The sequence below is a fragment of the Polyodon spathula genome, chromosome 15, assembly GCF_017654505.1.
Source record: "Polyodon spathula isolate WHYD16114869_AA chromosome 15, ASM1765450v1, whole genome shotgun sequence".
NCBI lineage: Eukaryota > Metazoa > Chordata > Actinopteri > Acipenseriformes > Polyodontidae > Polyodon > Polyodon spathula.
In genome coordinates this window covers 18,156,318-18,181,257 of record NC_054548.1, presented here as the reverse complement: position 1 = coordinate 18,181,257, position 24,940 = coordinate 18,156,318, and the positions used below count along the sequence as shown (strand labels likewise).

The 24,940-nt window shown below is 36.8% G+C and overlaps 1 protein-coding gene across 16 annotated transcripts in view; it reads left to right on the top strand.

The window, feature by feature from the left end:
- Positions 1-24,940, top strand: part of LOC121328165 (dedicator of cytokinesis protein 9-like) — a 110,113-nt gene that overhangs the window by 44,431 nt on the left and 40,742 nt on the right. For 10 of the 16 annotated variants that reach the window (XM_041272714.1, XM_041272709.1, XM_041272712.1 and 7 more), the window contains exons 2-12: positions 1,751-1,867; positions 8,442-8,531; positions 11,255-11,337; positions 12,896-12,965; positions 14,941-15,036; positions 16,162-16,296; positions 20,415-20,589; positions 22,539-22,606; positions 23,792-23,866; positions 23,984-24,124; positions 24,466-24,678. In XM_041272714.1, coding sequence (XP_041128648.1) covers positions 1,751-1,867; positions 8,442-8,531; positions 11,255-11,337; positions 12,896-12,965; positions 14,941-15,036; positions 16,162-16,296; positions 20,415-20,589; positions 22,539-22,606; positions 23,792-23,866; positions 23,984-24,124; positions 24,466-24,678 — 1,263 coding nt within the window. Of the gene's footprint in view, positions 1-1,750; positions 1,868-8,441; positions 8,532-11,254; positions 11,338-12,895; positions 12,966-14,940; positions 15,037-16,161; positions 16,297-20,414; positions 20,590-22,538; positions 22,607-23,791; positions 23,867-23,983; positions 24,143-24,465; positions 24,679-24,940 lie in introns of all 16 variants that reach the window. The other 6 variants (XM_041272703.1, XM_041272707.1, XM_041272702.1 and 3 more) reach the window with 1 other exon arrangement.

The window sequence follows — 24,940 nt, the reverse complement described above, 5'->3', positions numbered from 1 at the left end:
ATTAGGAACTTTGTTTTTTCTAGACTATGGAAATATATGCTTTTTTAAATACATTTATGGATTTGTTTGTTTATTAATTGTATATGAACCTTACAATGATGCTCTATCAATGCATCACAAATCTGACTTCAAAATCTGCTGCAATATTTAGTCCTGGGTTTAAAGAGACAATTATGCTGAATTTTGTGGTGGTGAAGCAGACAGAACGGTCCAGCTACTGTAGTGGCTTGGTTGAGACCCCATTTTTTCATGTAGCATATGCTTTCAGTGGTGGTATTGCTGTACTTTGTCTGTGTGCTGCTCCATTCTGTTTTTGACAGCTGAGGCATGCTAGCTCCAGGACTCCCCCCTGCCTTAACAAGTGATGCTGCTCACCCCAGCCAGGTTCCTTTATTGTGACTGATTTATAAACCACAAATAAACAGTGAAAGCAATGATCTTGTATCCTTCTCAATGAAACAACTTGTTTTTTAAACTGATTCCCTGATCAACACATTTTAATGTCGTGGGTACCATAGTGATTTATAATCAATCCACAATTACTGTTTCAGTTATTATTATTATTATTATTATTATTATTATTATTATTATTATTATTATTATTATTATTATTATGTATTTATTAGCAGACACCCTTATCCAAGGTGACTTACAATTGTTACAAAATATTAGAGTACAAATTATCACATTACAGACAGGAGCAATTATAAGGTACAGTAAAATCAGTAGAAAATAAGAGCAAAATAAACAATGCTTATATTTTTAAGAGCGAGTTTGACCAAGAACAGTTAACTTACAGTAAAAATAATTGCTTAAATGAGTAAAGTCCATTTAAGAGCATGTAGTAAGTACGGTATGTGGATGAGAATGATTTCTAATTAGAGCAATTACTAAAAACATGATTGACTTCTGAAGTGCACATACTGTGAGCAACATCTTGTTAAATAACTGGAAGAAGAGAAAATTATACAAGCTGCTGGAGTCTAGCTCCGGATTAGCTTGTGGGAAAGGTGTTCGTCACTGGCTAAAGTCTTCCATCAGGGCTTTCTGTCAGGGTACAGTTTTTTGGGATAGATCTCAGTGCATGTGCGCTCCAGGAATTCACTAAGAGAACCTGGAAGACCAATATCAAAGTATAATGTCCTCAGTGGGATCATGTTTATCTGGTATTTATATGAATTCAATTGCACACTATGTCCAGCACAGGCTATTGTTCACTGCAGTATTTTGTTCAGTACATGACACTCTCCAGTACATTTTAAAGGTCATTAACACTAACTTTGCTGAGCAAATTTACATGCAGGTTTGCATAAAAACACAACTTTCAGGCTAAAACAAGGGTTCACAGGATAATGACAGCGTGAACTAATTAAACCCTGTGAAATTGACAAGTATATAATTAACTTGATGATGTAAGCTTTCTGTCCCCCATCAAAGCAGCAAAAGTAACTACAGTAAGGCCAGGATAGCAGTTTATTGATATAGTCTGTACTGTGTATCATATGCTACTGTACATCACTGTACAAGGCTCATATAGGATAGTGTCAATCCTACTGTATGGAGTATTAAATGTATAATTTAAATGGGTGCTGTTTCAATATTTTTTCTTCTAACGAGTTCAGAAACGGAAATCAAATGTTACAGAATGTAGTTAATTAAACGTGTGTGTGTGTGTTTTTAACTATATACAGTACTATGCTTCATTTTGTTGATTTAAAAGCTAATTTGTATTCATTTCTGTGCATTTCAGGCAAAACCGAAAGTAGTCGACCCAATAGACTACGAGAATGTCCTTGTTCAGAGGAAGACCCAAATCCTCAGTGATTCCTTGCGGGACATGCTTCAGTTTCCCCTTGAGGATTTCTATGTGAGTATAACAGTCTCAGGACAGCCCTTCAAGGCATGTCCAGTTCATAGCAGACACCACGCTCTTCATTTTCTGTAAATGGGAACACAAAAAAACACTTCCAGCAAAATGTCATGTTAAAGCACTTGTAAGTCATTTGATTTGAAATGGTTTGATTTTAGATATAGCTGCCTTTTAAAGGATGACAGCCAGAGTCTTCTAATTTGCCATAGCACATGTTAAATTAGACAAACCATTGTTAAAATCCTTGGCAGAAGCCTTTTCCTGTGACAGATTGTAGAAAATGATGCTGCTGTTTCCATCACTCCATCAGGAGGAATGGGTATAATTTGACGTGGCTTGTTAGCTTATTTTTCCTCTACAGACCTGACCCGAGATTAAAGGTTATCTGGAAGGCCATTAAACAAGAAGCGGGGGTTCCTTCATTTCTTTTCGACTAACAGCAGAGACACCTACTTTTCTTGCATTAGTCTTTAGTGTTTAGCAGTTCAAACAGGAAGAGAACCAAGGTTTTAATATACAGTATGGCAAACCTGCAGAAACGTTTAGCTTCCTGCACGCACTCAGGCAGATGTTCCAATGCGATCATAAACAATGGAACATTTTAGTACGTCACTCAGGCGATTTAGCATTTCCATGTGCCGTAGGATTAGGATAAAGACAGTATCTGAAATACGAAAGCAACTAAAAGCCTGAACATTCTTAATAATAAATGTTGATAAAAGTAACATTAGGGAAGTATTGTATTATGCGAGAGCCCAGGGACTGGTAGCTGCTCAATTTCAGACCTACAGAACTCAATTGTGCACTGCTGCAGTGTTTAGCAGAGAGAGAGCCACGATGGTTACTGTTCACTGGAGTTAAATATCGCAAGACTTGACAAAAACAATTCATGAATCTCAGGAAAACCCACGCTAAGATCTTGGGATGTGTGGTGAGATGCAATTTCACAGGGGTCAGTGTTGGTTCCTGGCATTGTCATACATTAAAAAAAAAAAAAAAAAAACAAAACAGATGTTAATATATTATATACACACATATGTGTGTGTATATATATATATATATATATAGATAGGGATGTTAATATATATATATATATATGCATATATGTAATACTTGTACCGTTTCACATATTGTAATACATCCTTTTCAGAAGCCAGCTTCTGTTATTTGAATTCTTCAAAGGAGAGAGTTTGGCCATAGTAAGGGTGCTTGTTGTGGGTGTATAGGTTTAGCCTTAGACAGACAGGGCATCCCGAAGCTTTATTACTATAAATACATTTGTTGGTAATAACTCGCTACGCTTTTACTGCCTTCAGGCTTTACTTCCTGTGGGTATTAAGTGCCCCTTTTTGAAAGCTATTATTAAGCAAGCAGTCATTTCTTAAAACTGATAAGAATCATATTTTCTGTTGTAGCAGTTCTGGCTGTGGAGTACTAAGAACCAAGAGGGCCTGGTTACTTATCCTATTTAACCACTGGAGGTCACAGTTTAAACTAATGAATTAGGAAAATAATTATGTTTAATTAGTTATAACTCAAACTCTTGGGGTGACCAGCCTACTATACTGCTGTAACCAAAGTAGTTCTAAAAACACATTCATCAGCTCTGATTTTTTTTTCATCCAGTTTCAATTTAGTATTAATGGACCAATCAGTTAAGTTTCTGCCTTCTGTTCTTGGAGTAGTCTATAGAATACTGAAGACACATCTGATGGTTGCCTTTATCAATAACCTGGTTACTACACAAACCTGAAATTATTTCCAAATTGTTTTAGTGCTATTCATGGCTGTTAGCTCACCTGAAAAAGACAATGTATTGAAATTGGTGGTTAGATTGAAGTCATATGGAACTGTAACTACATATGGGGAATTTCTTTGTCTGTTTTATGTTTCTCAGATGTGTGGCTTCTGTGTGAAGGAGGAAATGCCATCTTCAAATCGCACTTCCGATATATTATTTTAAATGTCCAATACCCAGTTGGACTATTTAAGCAGTTAAAAAAAAATAATAATAAAATTAAGTCTCGAGCCTGTTTTATATAATATCAAATATATTCGATCCTGTTTTTAATTAGCTTCAAAAATACTTTGTAGCACTTGAAGAGCAGCTGAGACAAATGCAGTACTTGCTTAATTAAGTATGTGATAATTAACATTCGCTGAAGTGAAACAAAAGCTATTGCTGAGTTGCTAAGATTTAGATATCCCCAAATTTTGGAAGTGTCACAGCTGTTGTTTTAAGGCCTTTTTATAAACTTAAATTTGTTTGTTGTCTGTGAGGTGTCTAAGAAAAAAAACATTTTAAGTCTGAGGCAGGGAAGGCTTGTAGTACGTTCCTGCACAATCTACAGTCAGGGATATGATGCCCCACTGATTCAGAGTGTAGAGTAGTTACCCTCAGTACCCACCTCTGCCTATGTTACAGTATTGGGCAGTGCCCTCCCTCCTGGGATGGGTACTGACTTGAAAGCAGACTTTGAAAGTGTTCTTATTTCTTACAGAATCGTACTTTACATAATCATAAGTTAACCAAATGAATGAAGGCAGTATCGTGTTTTTTTTCTTTTATGAATAACCAACTGTTAGAAATGCTTTTATATTCTGATTTCTGATTATGAAGTGAGCTTGTGTGTGTAAATACTGTGGAATACAGGTCCTTTTAAATAGGATATTGATTACTTTTCCATACAGTACTCCTTTGCGGGGCATTTCCTTCTGGCAACATCCTGGCTTTTCTTATTCACGCATGTTTGCTTCTGTTGGTTGCATTAGAGCGATTGCGATCTCAAACCCAGGACATTCTGAACAGGATGAGGAAGGCAAGACGCTGTGATCACAAATAGAAACTTTGATGATTTTATCATGGGTTCCTTAGAGGCCTTTTGCTCCCAGCTGAACAGAATATGTGCTAGGAAAGCTTTTTTCTGTTGTGGCTTCATGAGGCTGCTGAAGGACACAGTATTGATTCTGTTGAATTCGTCATTACTATTGTTCTTAATGATGTCCACTGTATCGTATGGGACCAATGCATCTGTCACCACTGTGCTTATTCGTCAGTCACCGACCATTGTCTCCAGAAAAGGTAATAGAAATAGGATTTTCAGGGGGCCATGTACTGCAGTTTTGGTTGAGAAATCTATAATGACAATCGATTTTAATTTGCAGTTGTCACATTTTTTTCTGATCATCATTGTGACTGAGATCCCTGTATTGGGTTTCGTTGCTGTGGATCGGTACTGCAGTACATTGCTTTTTATTTTAAAGCATAGTTTCTGGAACAATAGCCTTGTTGTATTAGTCTCTAGGTTATGGCACCAAGTTTAAAAAAAAGAAAAAGAAAGTCGAGAGTAAGGAATGAAGCTCAATAAAATTTGACTCCGGTGCTTGTATTTGGAACTGTTTATATATATATATATATATATATATATATATATATATATATATATATATATATATATATATATAAACAGATGCCCAGAAATCATTAAAAGGTATAAAACCTTCTGAAGTAATCCTCCCACTTGTGTTTATCGGCCTTTTTCGGCAGTAATACAAGTCTGTAATGGCAAGGATGTGCTATTTACAGTCTGTTTGAATTAAGAAACTGGCATTCAGTTTAATCCACTTGAATAGGGTCTTCAAAAAAGCTAAATTTCTTATTTTTTTAGCAGTCAGTCTTGGATATGAATAGCAAATTTTAAACAAATGAAAAAAAGCTAATGATTAAAACAGCTCAACACGATATAACATTACTTTATGCAGAAATTATGACCTGCTGCTCTGACATGTTCTCTGTACTGTACAGTAGTTTTGTGCTTTGGCTGTGACTTGAATGCTTGGCCTGTTACACTGTGCTCTGTTAGAAATATTATTTTTTTATGTACAGTTGTAGGCATACAGAAGTCTTCTCCACATCTATTTGTTACAGTACTTTGGATTTCTCAAGCTTGTCTGAAGCAGGCAGGAAAGCTAATTTGGAAACTAATGTTTCCATAAAGCATTGGCAGATTTGGAACATTTTCAATTGGGAGTTCTTAACAACATTTTTGTTGCACTTTTCATTCTCATCTGCTTTGCCTCAGCTGCTTTGGGGTGATCACAGTCCTGCAATGGGATGCAAGGTTACATCACTAAAGTAAAAGCACACACCTGCAGAGGTGCTACGACCACAGTGGGATGTAGAAGAGGTTCAGGCCTCCCAGAATCACTGATTGTGATGTACAGAGTGGATGAGTGCAAAACCTCAAGCTAGTTTATGTTGGAGCTAGAATACAAATAAATAAACAAATACATAAATAAATAAATAAAATAATCTACCTACTACTGCTGCACAAAGCAATTATTTGAATTGAGCGCTCCTCCGAAATCGGGTGCCGACAATCACGTGAAGGTTGGTGTTTCTTGTATTAGTTTACCATTCAAAGTAGAACAAGTGAAGAAAGAGCTGCTTGAATTTGTGATAATTACTGTTTTTCTTAGACTCTGTGGAGAACAGAAATCTCCAAGCATCCAAGCAGCTGTTTCTTTAGTTATTTCACTTGGAATGGTAAATTAGCTCGATCGACTCCAATGACCCTCGCCTTGATCCAAATATTCGAATAATTGGTTCGTGCAGCGCTACTAACTACAGTACATCCTTGAGCCCAAAATGATTGGCCTTGGTCATATACATTGTGTAGGAAATTAAGCTGCATAGACCAGTTCCCCCAAACCATGATAGATGTGAAGAGATGTGTTCTTAAAAATGCTAATTTTTTTTTATATCGCAAGAAATGTAACTTTCCTAAAGTTTATCGGACATTTGTCTTTCGTAAAAAAAGCTCTAAAATCTTTGTCATGGTATCTAAATAATGAAATAAAAAAAAAACATTTTCAGATTCGTGTCTTGTTTTTAAGTGGGTTCCTGTTCAAGAGAGTTGAAGATACCAGCTATTATGTAAAACTTGAAAAGGATGAAAAATCTGACAACATGAACTTGTATGTGCTGTAGTAAGGGGACACCTAAAGAAATGCTTGATCCTGAGAAATGTGCCCTACATTCCCTGCTGGCATGCTTATGCAGTGTGAAATTACAGCAGAAAAGGAGCTATGTTGTTAAATCACAACCCTCGCTAAATCAACCCTGCTAGACAGAGTGGTATTTAATGTTTGTCAAGAGAATTATTTTTTTAACATCTCCTTTACAGCAGTTAAAACACCCAAAAGTCTGTCCAGCCAGGTTCCTGGAGCACTTTCGGAGGATTGCTGCCATTCAAGCATTGCATACATTGTGAGCTACATGAGGGTGGCGCATGGCCAAAGCGGGTGTGTCTTGGCTTCGGGGTCCAACAATGAGGAGAAGCAACCCTGTTTTCTCAAAGGCCTTTTGAAGTCTGAGCATTTAACTCTATTTTGAAGACTGCTCAATGAAGTTGTGATCTGTGGAACATAGACTTTAATTGCATTTTAGAATTAGATGCCTGGGCACTAAAATCTGCATTACTTCACTTATTTTCCAGATGAGCCCTACTCAGTATAATTTTTTATGTCTGGGCTTAACAAATACAGAGCAGACTGTGTTGGATGGTTGGGTTAATATAGTGCAAGATATCTTCTCACCCGTGCAGGTGTCATTATTGCGCATGAGAAATATAGCCAAATGCAATGTAGTCGTTTTATTTCATGCTAACCCAATCGCAGAAAGACACTGCTAAAAAAAAAAAAAAAGAATTTATTTAGGAGCCACTTGTAACCTGTCAGAAAGATGACATTTAAGGGCAGTAGTTCAGAGCCTGAGTGGTTTACTGAAATGCACCACAAACACCCTGGGGATTTTCAGATGAGGTTAATTATAAGGTTTGTCGCTGTGTCAAATTGTTTTGACACAGATGAATTCTATTAAAAGGTTGGTGGTGGTAGTTTGGCTTTAGTTGAAATCTCTCTTTTCTCAAGTTTTTCAAGTAGATACTGTAAATGCATGAGTGGCACACGAGTTACAAAATAAATAAATAAATAAATATTTAAAAAAAAATCTTTACAAGAAAATCACAGAGCACTTGGTCTCATGCAAATGACTGTGATCTGTGATTGGGGGGGGGGCGGGGGGTTTGTCACCTTCCTTGTGCCCATTATTCTGTTTTTATACCCTCTGCTGTAAATGGCGAGTACACTATCTATTGATAAGAAAATCAATTCCTAACTTAACAAGTCCCTGTGTTGGGTTGATGTTGATCAGATATTCCAAAACCAGGACTAGGGTACAGTACTTCAGCATATTGCCTTTATTGTAAAGAATAGTTTATGGTATTACAACCTTCACTGTATTAGTTTCTAGGTTATGGCACAAAGTAAGGAATGAAGCTCTGTAAAATCTTACTTTATGGTATTTTAAACTTTTCACAATTACCGGTATGTCAAAGTTAATTGCTGTAAGACGAATAATTGGTCTGTGCTGTGGCTAACTGGGACTGTATCGTTTACTGTGTTTTGTTGTTGTCTGTGTGGTTTGTTTTTAACTGTGTTCATTTACATGACACAACGAGTGTGTGTGTGTGTGTGTGTATTTACAGGTGTTTATTTATTTGTTTTCTAGATATCGATACTGAGACGCCAAGGCAGAACACTCTATTCTACTGTGCCTGAAAATGCAGAGAAAGAAGCTCAAAGTCTCTTTGTGCAAGAGGTAAGTCCATTCATAATGTTATCCGTGGGTAAGTCATTCTGATCAAAAGAGAACACTTTCTAGAAAATTATTGTATGAAAGTACTGTGTTTCAGTTAATGTGTAATTACAGTAGTAAGAGAGGAAGTCACAATGTGCATTAACACGTAACCCTTTACCATTATGTATAGTCACTGCCCTTGGGTCCTGGAGTTATTTGTATACTATTGGCATCCAGGCAGTCCGTTGTTAGTTAGAAGAGTAGCAGCATTACAGAGAGATAATAAATAGTTGGACCTCCCAACAAGTTTTATTGGCATTGCTCGGGTTGTTGCTTTGGGTAGAAGTTTGCATTGTTAAATTCATAGTTTTCCTTTCACACAAAATGGTTCCAATTGAACTTGGCTTTGATAAAAAATTTCCAAACTTAAATTATTTGCTTGTTTTTTCTGACAGCTGGAGTTCATTCTCAGAATCTCATGGCCTGCTGTTCTTATGCAAGCAGATTGAAAAGTTCATTAAGACATTATTTTCCAACCAGCATTTGAGGACAGTTACGTAGCAGTACTCGGTGTTCCTGTACAAACTTAACCATGCAGTCTGATTTCCTTCATGCATTACATTAGCAAGCAGATCAGTGCATATGGACTTTACAGCTAAGCAGGATCATGGGTGGGGGAAAAGGATACTTCCCTTTGGTCAAGTGCAGCATGACATCATGAACAACAGCTGCAGACAGCATTAGTGTATGAAGCAGCTTTATACCCCATGCTTATTTTACAGAGCACATTATAGTGTGAATCAGCTTTATATCCCATTGTTTATTTTACAGAGCATATTGTAAAGGCTATGCAGGAAGTTCCGCCATTTCATGTCTAATGTTTTGCTTCTTTAAGGTAGTGAAACTTATGACATAAAACAGAGACTAAAGTTGTACTAGAAGTATCATGAATAGCAACATCAAAAACCTGAAAACATATCTTGATTATGTGCTGTGCTCTTGGGTTTAGTAATACGCTTACATATTACTCTTTGTGCTGACGTATAGTACTGTGCCATGAATATATTGTGAGAAGCTGTTCTTGCTGGTGGTTATTGGAGCGGTGAATACAGGCATTGTCTCCATTCAGACATTCATTCCCACATACCTGCCTGTATGTTTCTAAACCAATATATATAATATATATATATACATATATACACACACATACACACACACACACACACACACACACACACACACACACACAGTGGTTTGCAGAAGTATTCACCCCCTACCAATAATGTCACTTTTTGCTGAATTACAAATAATGTATGTCCAGTTTTTCAAACTAACTTTTTTTTATTCAGAGCTGTAGTGGTCAAACGGAACACTGTTATTTGAAGGGGAGGTTAAATGTCAGCAAAACTTGCACAGAAAATGTACAAAATAAAATGTACTGGTTCTATAAGTATTCAGCCCCTTAAGTCAGTACTTGGTAGAAGCACCTTTTGCAGCAATTACTGCTATGAGTCTTTTTGGATAGGTCTCCAGTAGCTTTTCACAGTCGGATGGTGACATTTTTGCCTATTCTTCAATGGAAAATTGCTCCAGTTCTGATAAGTTTATTGTGGATCGTCGATGTACTGCAGTCTTCAAGTCTCGCCGTAAGTTTTCGATTGGATTCAAGTCAGGATTTTGACTGGGCCACTCAAGAACATTAATTCTCTTCTTGTTCAACCACTCCAGTGTGGCTTTGGCTTTGTGCTTCGGGTCATTGTCCTGCTGAAATGTGAATTTCCTCCCCAGTTTCAGTCTTGGCTGACTGAAACAGATTTTCCTTAAGGATTCGCCTGTACTTTGCACCATCCAATCTCCCCTCTATCCTGACAAGCTTCCCAGTCCCTGCTGAAGAGAAGCATCCCCATAACATGATGCTTCCCCCACCACGTGTGACAGTTGGGATGTGTGTGTGTGTGTGTGTGTGTGTGTGTGTGTGTGTGTATCTATATATATATATATATATATATATATATAATATATATATATATATATATATATAAATAACCCAAAATGCTGACTTGCATGTTTGTTTTAAGCACCAAGCCACAGTATGTGTGGTGAGTGGAGGTGCAATGCAGAAGTATTATAAAACCATTAGACAACTGTATTTCTGTTTAGAATGGATAGTGCCTTTAGACAAATTATGGTTTTGCAGCATAGCGTTACTTTTCACACCGCTTATTATCAAAGTATTTTAGATACAACTCTGTTAAGTAAGTAGTGTTATTTTAATACTGAGCTTGGATTCTTAAGGCATTCATAAGACAATAGACTGGGTCATGTATTGTGTTTGTAAATAAACAATATAGCGCCAGTATAAAACCCCCACCAGCAGAATTTGATTTAGTTGAAAATAAACATACAGGCCAAGATCTCCTGGAAATGGTTAAAGAGAAAAAGGTGTGCCTGGCTTTTCAGGGACCCTATAGGATTGCCTCATTAACAGCAGATGGCATATTCGAAAGCTAGAAAGTAAAGGGCCAAAAAAAAAAAAAAAACAGCTTTCCAGTCCAGAAATGATTGTTTCTGTCAGTTTTATTTGTCCTGCTGTGTGCGACGAATACTGGTTTGCAGTTGCATTCTGTGACTGGGCATTTGCAGAAATCGCATGTAGAAAAAAAAAGGACAATTTTTCCTTGTTCAGTAAAGAGATTGACATGTTTATTGTTTCTTCCTAAAGATGTGTTCATTTGCTTTCACAGTGCATCAAGACCTACAACTCTGACTGGCACGTTGTTAATTATAAATATGAAGATTATTCTGGAGATTTCCGACAGCTTCCAAAGTAAGTCTTCTCTTTTGCTTTGTCTTTTTCTGTTTTGCTGCTAATCCTGCAGTAGTTACAGGACTGTGAAACTGGCAAATAGCGGTGTTTATTTGTGTGAATAATGAATTGAAGAGATTTTCTTGGTGTTTAAAATGAAAGTTACATCTGTGATTGTGCTAGCACTACTTCCTAAGTGTGTTTTTTTGTGTGTAATGTTATAGATTTTTTTAGTTTTCATAGTCATGAAATTCATGTCTTAACAATCTGGTGTTTTCTGCTGAATGCGAAATCTGGCGATTTTTGGACCTTGTAATGTTGGGGGATGTGAACCTTGTGTAAAAGGTCACCACAAGTTCCTGGTCCATTTTTTGAGCCAGTTTTCTACTTGCCTTTTTACATTGTGTTTCATAATTTTCAGAATATAACCAGCACCTCATGTATAATATGTCTAAACATCCCTCGTATAAGGCACACATCTTGTATGCTACCCAATAATAAATACCAAAGTGTGCTACTGTATAGAATCGTATAACCGGAGTATAGTACACACCTATATAACTTCTATATAAATGCTCCTACAATTTGTAAAATGGTGTATCTTACAATTTTAGCTTCACATTTATTTGGTGCTTCTTTCTATTTGGCAAAAGAGGGTTTTGTTCTCAACAAAAAAGATTAAACAATGATCACTACATTTCCAAAATGTAAGGGTTATCCAGGCAGGGAAAATGCAGTGGGTTGCACAATAAAGCTACTTCTGCTCTCTAAAAGGGGCCAGGCACAGGGTGAGCTTAATACAGTGCAAAACTGTAGAATACACTCATCCCAAAATGTAGCAAATCCTGCATTCTGCTGAACCCTTAATTCTGAGTGGGGCAGGTGTAAACTTGCAAAAATTAACTTGTTACAGAGTGAAACATAAAAAGAAACAAACAAGAAGTGAAAACTCTGCAATTCAGAAACACATGTCTTTAACACATGTCTTTAACCGTTTTCATTGCCATGTTTTAAATAGAGTGCTACCCGTGCCATAGGAAAAAATCAGTTTAATATTGTTCAAAGTATTTGTTTAAGCTTTTTAATACCACAGAATATTACATTAATGCTGTTATAAAATATAGTTTTCATTTATTATTATTATTATTATTATTATTATTATTTATTATTATTATTATTATTATTATTATTAGTTTATTTAGCAGGTGCCTTTATCTAAGGTGACTTACAGAGACTAGGGTGTGTGAACTATGCATCAGCTGCAGAATCACTTACAACAACGTCTCACCCAAAAGACAGTGCACAAGGAGGTTAAGTGACTTGCTCAGGGTCACACAATGAGTCAGTGAGTGAGCTGGTATTTGAACCAGGGACCTTTTCTTTAGCAACTAGACCACACTGATCCTGCTTGAGAGTTTATCCTTATGAGTCAAATCCTAATCACTTAAAAACACACATGTATAATTTATTGTAAGAAAGATTAAGCCTGATTTTTTTTTTTTTTTTTTTTTTTTTTTTTTTTTCCTGCATATAAATCTGTTGGTGTTTCACAATAAGATGTGTAATGCTGTTTTTACAGTAAGGTGACCAGACCAGAAAAGCTTCCAGTCCATGTGTTTGAGGTAGATGAAGATGTAGATAAGGATGAGGTAAGTAAACAGTATTCAATCACAGATGTGTACTGTATAAAATTGAAAAGGACTTGAAGATTTGAAGTCTAATGTGAATACTCCACAAACAGCATTTTTTAAAGTGACTACTGTACTGCTAAGATCCAGAAGTTTTGCATCACCTAGAATTTTAGGATGGAGACGTAATAAAAAAAATAGATACCTATATGAACATAATATAAATATTTTATTTATCATGTAATTAAAGCAATTACAAAATGATATCGCAAGTGTCTACCGGAAGCCATAATACTAGTACAGTATTTCATGTTAAAAACGAAAAACTGACAATTTTTCAATTGTCAGTTTTTCATTAAGTATATGGAAAACTACAGAGCGGTATGTAAGTCAATATGTTAATATAACTTTATTCATCAGGTTGTATGTGACCTAATTCTAAAGGGTGATGCAAAACCTTTGGGCATAGCTATAGAATACTTGTTTTGTTCAGTATGCAGCAGGATCTTCCTAACTTTGTTGCACTTCTTACCAAAGTTGTAAAAGCCGCTTCTGCTAAATACACTGTGACTTTTGGATTGTTGTACCATTGCAAAACCTGAAAGCAAACATCACTTCCAGATTGCTAAATTAGAGAGCAATACAAGTCTGTACATTTTAAGAAAATATATTAGTTAAACCCTTCAAACATTAAGCTTGTTGGGTACTCTACTTGCTGCAAAAGATTAGCTTGGACTGGTTACAGAAAGAAAAGGAGAACTGTGTTGCAAAGCTCTAAATGTGTGATGCTATCCTTCTGCTCAAAACAAAACAAACATTTCCTGAATTGGCAAATAAGGGCTAGAACCAATTTTCATTTTTTGGCTGGTGCAGTGATTTGCTTTTAATAGGTGATTTTAATCTATATCCTGTATGTATACATCATAAATTACGTCATTTAGAGTTCATTTGCAGAGGTTTGGCTATCTAAAATGCAATATCATGTTTTTTAAGGTTGTTTGTATTTGACAGTCGTTCTCAAAATACTTCTGAGGAGGTTTGACTGTTATTAAGACTAGGGATGCTTAGCAGCAAACTGTGCTGTTGAACAACTGAAAATGTTTAGCTAGAGTGATAGCAAAGGACTTAAACTTGTACTGGAATAAGATTCTAGAATACTTCAGGCAGTTACATTGAAGTGTAATACCCATCACAATGGACGAATTAGGTAAAAGCCCCATTGTTTGAAAAGCCACACAGTACTGTATCTTGCAAAACGTAACATTCAGGTTCACTTGATCACGTTTTGGGCAGGCTTGTTTTTTTTTTTTGATATGAATATAGCAATGAAAATACCTGCAGCTTACCTAATGTTTAACACCGGCTGCTGCTATAATTAACATTGTAAATACATTATTCTTCAACAGCTCATCTGTTCATACAAATTTTTCTAATAATAATACAAAATAAATCTTACATACTTTTGTTTTAAACCACTGTAACCAGCTTAGTTCTTCTCTCTCTCCTTTTTTTTTTTAACGAGACTGCTAACAAATAGTCATGTGGTAATTTTGTTAAAGGGATGTATATTATTTTTTAATGTAACCCAATAAATGTTAAGGCTGCTTAAGATTAATTTGTCACAGAGCGAGCACCCTGCTATCGCCTATGTACAAATTAGTTTTCTTCTTTTTGAAAATTTCACGAACAGCGTTCAAACACCAGGAATGAAAGTTGAACGAAAGTTCTATAAAAAAAAAAGCTTTTTTCTTTTTTTGTCCTGAGTGGATAATGATGACATAATATTTCATCATTAAAATGGTATTGTTTATGACATTTCATTTTTTCTACTAGAATATTTTCCCTGTAGAGGATAAAGTGGTGTCAGCTGTGAGGGAATGTTTTCCGTCTGTCTCCTCAGCACCCGAGCTTTGTAGGCTGGAGGCAGATTTCAGTTGCATCTAAGCCTTGCCAGAGTACTGCATGTGTGGCTGATTTGCAGAGTTCTCTTTTCCAGGATACAGCCTCTCTAGGCTCCCAGAAGGGTGGGGTAACAAAACATGGATGGCTTTACAAAGGCAACATGAACAGCGCAATCAGTGTGACCATGAGGGTATGTAAGCCAATGATCTCGACTCTTAAGAGAACAAATAATTCCATGCCATGGTGGATCTGTATTATTAATGTCAACAGGCAGCTGCACTGGCTGTGTTTTTGCTTTTAACACTTCCTCACAGGATATGTTTCTTATATTCTCATGCTGATGGGGAGAGGGGAGAGGGGAGTGGGCGAGGGGGCGGCGTTGTGTAAACCTTGTAGAAATCCCCTTCATATAAGTTAAATAACCCTGTCTAAGGGACACGCATGTGAAAATTAAATGCAACAGAACTATGAAGCAGGTGCGATTTACATAAAATGATAATATAGCTTAACTTTTGTTCTTACTAAACTGGAGACTGGGAACCTTTTAAAACAAAATTTATGTATAGGAGTGTAACAGAGTGGTATGTTACATTAGTGGGTCATCGCTGAATAATCATGAGGCAGTCACAGAGCATTGGCCGCACAGATTTATTGTCAACACAAGTGCTGACACTAGGGTACCAGCACAGGTAGTGCTAGTGTCAATTTAATAAAGAAAACAAAGCTAACAATAAAAGTTTGCCACACAAAATGGAGAGCGCTAGTCCCACTTAAACGAGCGTCCCCTCCAGGAACCTACTACTCTACAGTAATCCTCTCTATACTGTTTGGGGTCACCGAAACTGACCTATTGCTGTTGCTCCAGAAGTTACGGCCTCCCAGCAACTCCGGGTTGTTGTGATGGGCCTGGCTGAGCAGCCTCCAGAGCGCTGTCACGCTGTCGAGGGGTTCCGTAGTAGTTGTACTGTGGAGAGGACGCTCTTCTGCTTGATGTAAACAAGCAAGCTTTCACTCGGTGCCCGACTGTGTAGCAGTGGCCTTGCAGTAGCCCCAAGCTGTAGTACAGATGTTTTTTGAGCCCCTGCGCAACTTTCCCGGGCACACCTCCCAGCCATTCAGGACCTCTCGATCAGCTCAGCGGCAGGCGAGCCCACTGCTCAACTGGTCACTTAGCAACGTGCTGACGTTGCATTGGACCTTTTAGATTTTGCATTGATGCTTTTGTTTTTGATGGAAAAAATACTCCTCATTACAATCATTACAAAAAGCGCCATTTTTATTGGTCTTTTTTTTTGTTTTGCTATTTATGTTGCAGTCATTCAAAAGAAGATACTTTCACCTAACACAGCTTGGAGATGGCTCCTACAACCTTAATTTCTACAAAGATGAAAAGCTGTCCAGAGAACCCAAAGGGTCGATATTCCTGGACTCGTGTATGGGTGTTGTTCAGGTAACATCAATGTTTATTCTTCTATAATTCAACATTTTGATGAAAAGTCTTTGCTTAATAATGCTATAACACAAAACACACAGACAGAAAGACTTGTATGTGTCATTGTTTACTGTAGTTGAGTGATGTCTGCTATTACTGCTAAAACTTGTTTCAAGCCAACACCACAGAGCTAATTTCCAGATGCCGTTATTATCTTGTGAAACCAAAATGGTCCGACTGTCAAATGTCCAGATGGCACTTGAAGTACTTGGATACGTTTCCACTGGAGATGAATTATTTTGCTTTTTATCAAATTCAAACCACAAAACCAAATCAACCCCCACCCAAACCCCAGTCCATTTTTTTTCCTTTAGAAATAATGACGATATATATTGTGTACCATGACAAAAAGATAAAAATTGATAAAATCTTGGTAAATGCCAAAAAAGACTTTCATTGGGTATATTGATGGAGCAAATAACAGTCCCCAAACATAAGATTTGCATAAGACTGCTAACCACTCACTATTAATCACTTCTCCTGGAAGTGTTCAGTACCCGTGTGTTCATTGTAGTCAGTGTGGAAGTTAATTCAAAATGACTGAATTAGTAAGATACACCATAACACCTGTAATAAAGGGAAACAGAAAGCATATAAATTCATTCCAGTTTTATAAACCATTGTTTGGAAATTTCACATGCGAGTAGAAAAGAGTGCGTTGTATCAAAATGAACAGATCAGGCCCTGAGTGCATTAAAACTAATTAATTTTTTTATCTATGACATTTTAGCTGTGGGAGTTGTGGTCTTGAGCTTAGTGAATGGCACATAGCAGATGTTTTGCTCTTGACCTTTTCACAAGGCTACTGCATTCTTTTAACATTTGTAGACATTTTTTCTGTAAAAATAACAAGCTTGGTTTTAAGGGGTACCATTTGATTAAGAAGAGAATAGTACACCTCCGGGCCAAGTCTGCACTCTGCAAACCAATATCTTTTAAGATAACATAGAAGCTTGGCTTGAATCTTCATAAGAGAGAACAAAGCCTATCTTTATTATTGTGCTGCCAGATGAATGAGGTGCCTCGCCCCCATTCCCCATGGTGTCCATATACTGTAGTGGGTGTGTGTTCAGCAAAAACTGTTTTGATGCCGTCTGAATTTGACCAGTGGATCTGGCAACATTACAGTCGATCAACGACTTTTATGTTGCTCTTGTGAAAAACCCATTCACTACAAAACAATGAAACTTGGTAGTTGGGGTATCCAAAAGATGAGCCATATGATAGGCTGTAGCCTGTGCCCATTAGTATTATAACACTAACAGTTCAAACATTTTCATCCTATATGGTTGTAGTGGGTTTTACAATATATCCAGGATGTAATTATTCTATATATTTTTGATGTATCTGTCTTGGATGTGAAATAGCACATGTTGTTTTTCTGACATATATATTTTGTATGCCTCATGGGATCTGTGACTCTCGCCTGGGTACTGACATTTACCCTGCTATGTATTTTCTCCAGACCAAAATATAATTTGTCCCCCATCATTGCTTACTTGTTCGTGTTATTATCGCAACACTTTTGCTCTTTTATGTTGTCATGAATACACTGCCAACTTCTTTTGAAAAACATTACAGTGAACCAGTAATACAATCTGGCTTTTTTGAAAATTTTGCAAACCGCTTTAGGTTTACTTCTCTAGCTTATGTCATTCGAAACCCCTATACTGCATATCTTGTATCGTTCCCCAAGCCAGCTGTTGTCCTATAATTTACCTCTTCATTTAAAATAGTTTGTTCATGTGATTTCATGTTTAGTTTTGTAGATCCTTTGTCCTTGGTTGGTGTCCCTTCAGATAAGGGTTTTGTCAGACTGCACACCCCAACTTTCCATTCCTACCTTCACTGGAGCCAAGCCATTTACTGTATTGTTATTTCAGGAGCTAAACTGTACTAAAAGCAGAAACGTGGGGACTGACCTAGATACAATACTCTATTCACTTAGACCCCTGGAGCTTTTGTTTTTCACTTGAGAACATAAAAGCAACAGGGAATTTGTATCTCCCTGAGAGAGAAATGAAGTGGGACAGAGTCATTTGTTGAGTGATCATGGTTGTTAAAAAATAAACTTTACAGTTTATCTTATTAGACTAGACGCTCTGGAAGCACGGTTCATTCATCGTATATATTTGTACGAGGCTGTATCGGTCTAGTCCTATGCTGCCCTTGGCATACAGAGCCCAATATTCATACTGCTGACAGTGTCTGTCGTATCCTAAAGGATATTTAGGACTGTGGATGGTTGGCCAAAATACTAACCTCTGACCCGTTACATTGGTATAGATTATGATGTACAGCATTAGAGCTCTTGTTCTGATTTGAATATGAAATATTACGGCTTCGAAACCTCCCGAGTTAAATGGAAAAACCTGAATGGTCTGGGGTCTTGACCTTGACAGACTGGGCTCTGCAAAATCAGACAGAGGCTGAAGTTGCAAAACCTCAGGTGTTCATAACGAGCCAGTGATACTGGAGATGAGTTTACCATCAGTGTTATTAATCATTCCGGTCAGAGAAAACTGACAACTATATCTGTCATTTTAATGCTTTTTGAAGCACTCATTTGACCAAGGGGGAAAGGAGGTATACCAATCGGCTGACCATATAGACTTGCAATGGTCTTTTAATTATTTCCCGATGTTACAATATGATTAGCCTTTAACAAATTTAAGAATTTAGAATATTTTAACTGTACTTCCAGTAGCTACTGACATGGCTTTAATTGTGTGCTTGATTTTTATGTACTGTACATTGATTAATCATTTTAATGGTTGGAAAGTCATTACTGCACAATAAGTAACACATTATTCCTTGTGTTTGGCACTTTTATGGCTTTAGACGTCACACTGCAAGTAGATGAAACCTTGCGGAAATATGTCTTTTGGGTTTGTTGTAAATGCATTTATAGGGGAAGAATATAAATATAGTACAGAAGCGGTTGTAGAAAAGTGATCTTGGTTTTTAACCAAATTTGCTTTGGAAATCATTCTGAATTCACACTGCAGTCTGCTTCTCTGCTTAAAATGCACTGGCAGAAGAACATCTTTTAACTAGGTAGGGTATTCCAAGTCCTGAGATGTCAGGGTTTTCTGTGCAGCTTGTGGATTTAGGCAGTTGGCTTCAGTTATTTTATTTAAAATACCTCCGATTAATCTTGGTAGTTGAAAGCTTTGTGTCACACATGTGGAATTAGTTTGAATCTTCTCTTGGTGTGCTGCATTTTCTCTCCAGGTTCCAGGAGTGGTGTGTTTTCCATTCTTTTACCATATGATTGAAAAACATTTTATGAAATTATCTCATACAGCTGAAAAGGAGCTGGTCACTAGGCATGAATGTATAACAAATACAGTGAATGTGTTCAATTGATTCAGAGGTCCTTTTTGTAGAATGACTGATTTGCTCCATAGATACTATGGATACTGGCTGTGCTTGATCAGTATCTGGAATGCAATTTCCATTCTAGAAGGTGGCTGTATCAGGCAGTATTTGGAGTACACGGGGTGGTTCATGAAATGGTAATCCAGATACTGAACCCAAATAAATCCTCTATCCAGCCCACACAATCAAATTCCATAATAATGCAGTACAACCCTGCGTCTTAACAATAGACACACAGTCAATTCTTATTAAAACATACTTGAATGAAATTAATTACCTGATGTTGCAAATTTTTACAAGTTCCCGGACAAATTTAGCAGTTGCTTATTGTAAATGACTTATTATAATATGAACCACTGAACACAAATTTCTTGTCTGTGGGAATTATTTTAGATATTTGGATTATGGAAAAGAACATTCTGAACTATTATGGCTCTTAATTAAATGTACTATTGGGGTTATTTATCTTGTATCCTGTCTTTAAAAAAAAAAAAAATACAATTTAGTATTTTCATTGAATACATTGATATTGTATAGTCCCTTTTTTCATTTGTAAAGCAGTTCTGTGCCATAATTCCTGAAAAAAAAAAAAAACATATTTCATTTCCCTCGTAGTCAGATATTTAGATGAGGAACAGCATTTCTGCAAACTCATTCTGTTTTCTTCAAAGTGTGTTTTTTTTCCTTCACTTTAGAGCAACAAAGTGCGTCGTTTTGCCTTTGAGCTGAAGATGCAAGACAAGAGCAGTTATCTGTTGGCTGCAGACAGCGAGCTTGAAATGGAGGAATGGATTACAACATTAAACAAAATCCTGCAGAGCAATTTCGAAGCTGCCATGCAGGAGAAAAGAAATGGAGATGCACATGATGGTAGGTTTTAGACAGTTTCCTTGCAGTGTGCGCGCACACACACAGCAAGTAATGAGAATGTGTTGGTAGCTGGGAGAAATGGTAACTCTGTCATCAGAGATATGATTCATGTGTTTCGTCAGAACCCCAAAACACTGCAGCAACTTTGAGGTAAGTAGCAGGGTTCCAAAGAATATAGCGTTGCACGTCCCCACGTGTTGCTACAGCTGTTTAAATAATGTACCTGATGTTTTTATTTTCATTGTCAATATCCTGACATCTTTTTACACTTATAACTTTAAAGTCTGTTTCAAAGCTCTTTTCAAAAAGTCTGCTGTAGTGCACTGATAGTGTAAGGATCATTGCCCACAGGTAACACAGCAATAACAGAAAAGCAAGTTTTTTGTTTTGTTTTTTCGCTCTTCCTGCAGTGATTTAGAGGACAGATTTCAAACCCCAGTACACTAGAGCGGCCTTTTTCGATCAGACTTTAAAGTTATAAGTGTAAAAAGTTGTCAAGATGTAAACAATGAAAAGAAAAATTACATTATTTAAACAGTTGTAGAAACACGTGGGGGCGTGTAACGTTATATTTCCAGATCCCTGTTACTTACTACTGCATCTCTGAAACCAAAATAACCAAATATTTCCTTTTGATATATATTTTTTTTTATATTTGGGGTTTTAAAAAAAAAAAAAAAAAACTCACTGGTCTATACCTCTTTTTACAAATGTAATGTCTCTGACATTTATATTTGGTAATAAATAAGCTGTGCTATCTTTTGCAGCTTGATCTGTCAGCTCTGTACTCAGTAGGCAGTTGCTTTATATATCCAAAACTTCCAAGAGGAATAATCTCGAAAGGGGTGACTCTTTGAGCCATTCAGCAGATTCCCTAAAGGAAGTGACACTCATTAGGGAATGCTTACACATCAGTGCTCTTCTGTTGTAAGTGATATAAACTGCCATTACTATGTATACAGAGGACACCTGTTAGTGAATGGATGATGTGGTAGAGCAGCTGGAATACTGTATACGTGCAATTGCCTAGTACAGGTAGTGCTATTGTTCCTTTTATACAGTGATCTACAGTGGTAACACTTACTGCATTGTTTATTTAAAATAATATATATAATACTGTGTGTTGCATTGTATCTGTGATGGTGAATTCATTATAGTGTTTTAATAGGACTAAATGTCACGGCACTTTAAACAAGTGACAGTTTACTCCAGGTGATTCAGGACTGGGCAAACACATGGCAAATTACATTTAATAGAGAAAAGTGTAAGGATGTTGCTACTCTAGAAAGAGTGCAAAGAAGAGCGGCCCGAATTATTCCGGGTTTAATTTAAAAGGCATGTCATATGCAGACAGGCTAAAAGAATTGAATCTATTCAGTCTTGAACAAAGAAGACTACATGGCTATCTGATTCCAGCATTCAAAATCGTAAAAGGTATTGACAATGTTGACCCAAGGGACTTTTTTGACGTGAAAAAAGAAACAAGGACCAGGGGTCACAAATGAAGATTAGACAAAGGGTCATTCAGAACAGAAACTATGAGGCAGTTTTTGTTTTTTACACACAGAATTTTTTGGAATCTGCTACCAACTCCCCAGTAATGTTGTTGAAGTTGACACACTGGGATCCTTCAATTAGCTGCTTGATGAGATTATGGGATCAATAAACTACTAACAACCAAATGAGCAAGGTGGGCCGAATGGCCTCCTCTTGTTTATAAACTTTCTTATGTTCTTATTAAAAATATCCGAAACATTGCAAGAGTCATTTTTAATCTGTCAGCCTCCTGTGATTTTTGACAGAGAGACAACTTGCAAGCTGTGATTGCACTCAATCAGTGTAACTTGCCAGACTTAGCACTGTGTTTATTACATCCAAGACTGTTGTCTGGCAATGGCACTTTTGAGATAACTTTTACATTAATGTTACTGTTCCTTCACTTCTTCCAGATGATGAGCTCAGTAAAGCAGACAGTTCTTCAACTAGCTTGGACAACTTTCTTCCAGACATGACCAAGGTATGCATTTTGACTTCTGAGAAACTTTGTTAACCATCTTTAGGACTCAGATGCTACCATAAAGAGTAAAGCCTGTACAAATTTGTTTTACTGACAATTTTATTGTGCAAAACAAAACAGCTAGAGTATTCAAAATTGTAATTTTAAATTGTTCAGATTTTGTTTTCCTTCATTGTCTCTTAATTGTGTGTTTCTTAATTTATCAATCTGTTACTAGAACAGTGACAACATGAAAAAGGAAATTGGTGTTAACAGGTGATATCAATTAGAACAGTTTAAGGGTTGTCTGGTTTGCATACTTATAAGGCGTTTTTAGTTTGAACTTTTAAAATAAAATAAAAAAATAGTAATTGTATATTTTTTTAATCAGATTTCACCACAGTGGCACATATGATAGAAAATAGTACCAAAATACCCGTGCTTCCTTCATGGTAATTAACTGGGAAAATCCAAACTGTCCTTCAGAGTAAAGCAGGATGTGAGACTTGAAAGAGAAATGTGACACTCCCACTACGCTGGTGTACTCAACACACGCCCGGCTGTGCAGGCTTCCTTCCACACTGCTCATAGGCACTGATATTGTCACAGATACCCTGTGTCTACTCCTGAATAGGAAATACAATTGTTTCCATGAAATCCTGTTCATGTTCATGAAACAGTTTTATAGAAGAAATGCACTTTATGACATCACTTTAAGACGTCTCTTTTAAAATAATTGGCTTGAAGATGCGCATGTGAGACAGGCTAGTTGTCTTACAGTTGTGCGGCTCAAAGTCTCCTCCCCCTGCAACTGCATTCCTACTTCAAAACTGATTCTAGTTCAGATTTTAAACAGACAAAAAAAGGTTGAATGACATCGACATAAACAAACTAGCTAGCTTGAGCTGAGCTAATATTGAATGTATTACTGTAGTTGTTGTTAGTTTTAAGTTTTTAATCTAGAATCTGTTTTACCATAAAGTAGAAACTTTAATGTAGACTGATACCAAACACATTAAACAGGTAAGATACTAAACATGAATATTAACTGTTAAAGGCATTTAAATGGTTTATTATTCTTGAAGAGCCAGGCATTTTAAGTACAAAAATGTGATATATTGAACTGTATGACTGCAACTTCGTGAGATTTGGCTGTTGTGTGACACCAGAGATTGTTCTAATATGAAACTGTATTGTTTCCTTCAGGGTGCCAGAGAAACCGAAATTAAATCAAAAAGTGAAAGCAGACTGAAGCTTTTTACTTTAGATCCAGATACACAGGTGAGTACTGTAAACCAAACAAGGTTATAGTGTCACTTCTAAAATCCAACCCAGATGTTCTGATTGTTACCATTATTGACAGTAAAATATGAAATGGAGGCTTCTTTTCTGTTTCAGAAACTTGACTTCTCAGGAATTGAACCAGATGTAAAGCTTTTCGAAGAAAAATTTGGGAAGCGTCTTTTGGTGAAGTGCAATGATTTGTCATTTAACCTCCAGAGCTGTGTGGCTGAAAATGAAGAAGGACCTACGACAAATGTGCGTTTGAAACAACCAGTTGAGTTTACAGTTCTGCTTGAGGGGGCTGAAAGGAACACAAGTTAGCTAGTTTATTAAAAAGCACCTATGGTCTGTGAGTCTTGTGGTTTACCATTTAAGCTGTAGGTGTGGAAATGAAAATGTATCGAGTAAAATCAGTGTTCTGCAGTGGTCAAACATTCAGAACTGAAACGCACATGTTTTTTTCCTAGCATTGCTTATTTATTTAGTGCAGAGGAAAGACAGTTCAAAGGCTCTACTGCCAGTCAGCTACTTTCTATGGGAAGACTGGGTGCATGTGTTGCTTGCTTTGGACTCTACAATGTTTATATCTTCATCAGGTGGAACCCTTCTTTGTCACATTGTCGCTGTTCGACATCCAAAAAAGCTGCAAGATCTCAGCAGACTTTCACGTTGATCTAAACCACCCGTCTGTGATGCAGCTGATAGCCAATGCCTCCTCACAGCAGACGAATGGCGGAGGAGAGGATATAATGGGGTCCCAGAGGATGCCTAATGGTCTTCCAGAGAGCATGCTGCAATACACCAAACAAGTGAGTTGAAACAGGGCATGCAAGTTGTTGTTCATTCAGAGCTCAAGTCTTTTAATGAGACCATAATTGATGCCTTCTAAAGGAAGTCACTAATCATTTAGCTATTAACAGATAGAAACTCATGAAGCTTAAGTATAATATATTACAGATCTGATAGTCATTTACAGCCTACTTACATAACTTCCATTAAATAACCGGGGGGGGGTGGGGGGGGTTCTCTTCTTTAAAATATATAAATAGAGAGTCTGTGTGTGCCTTAGTG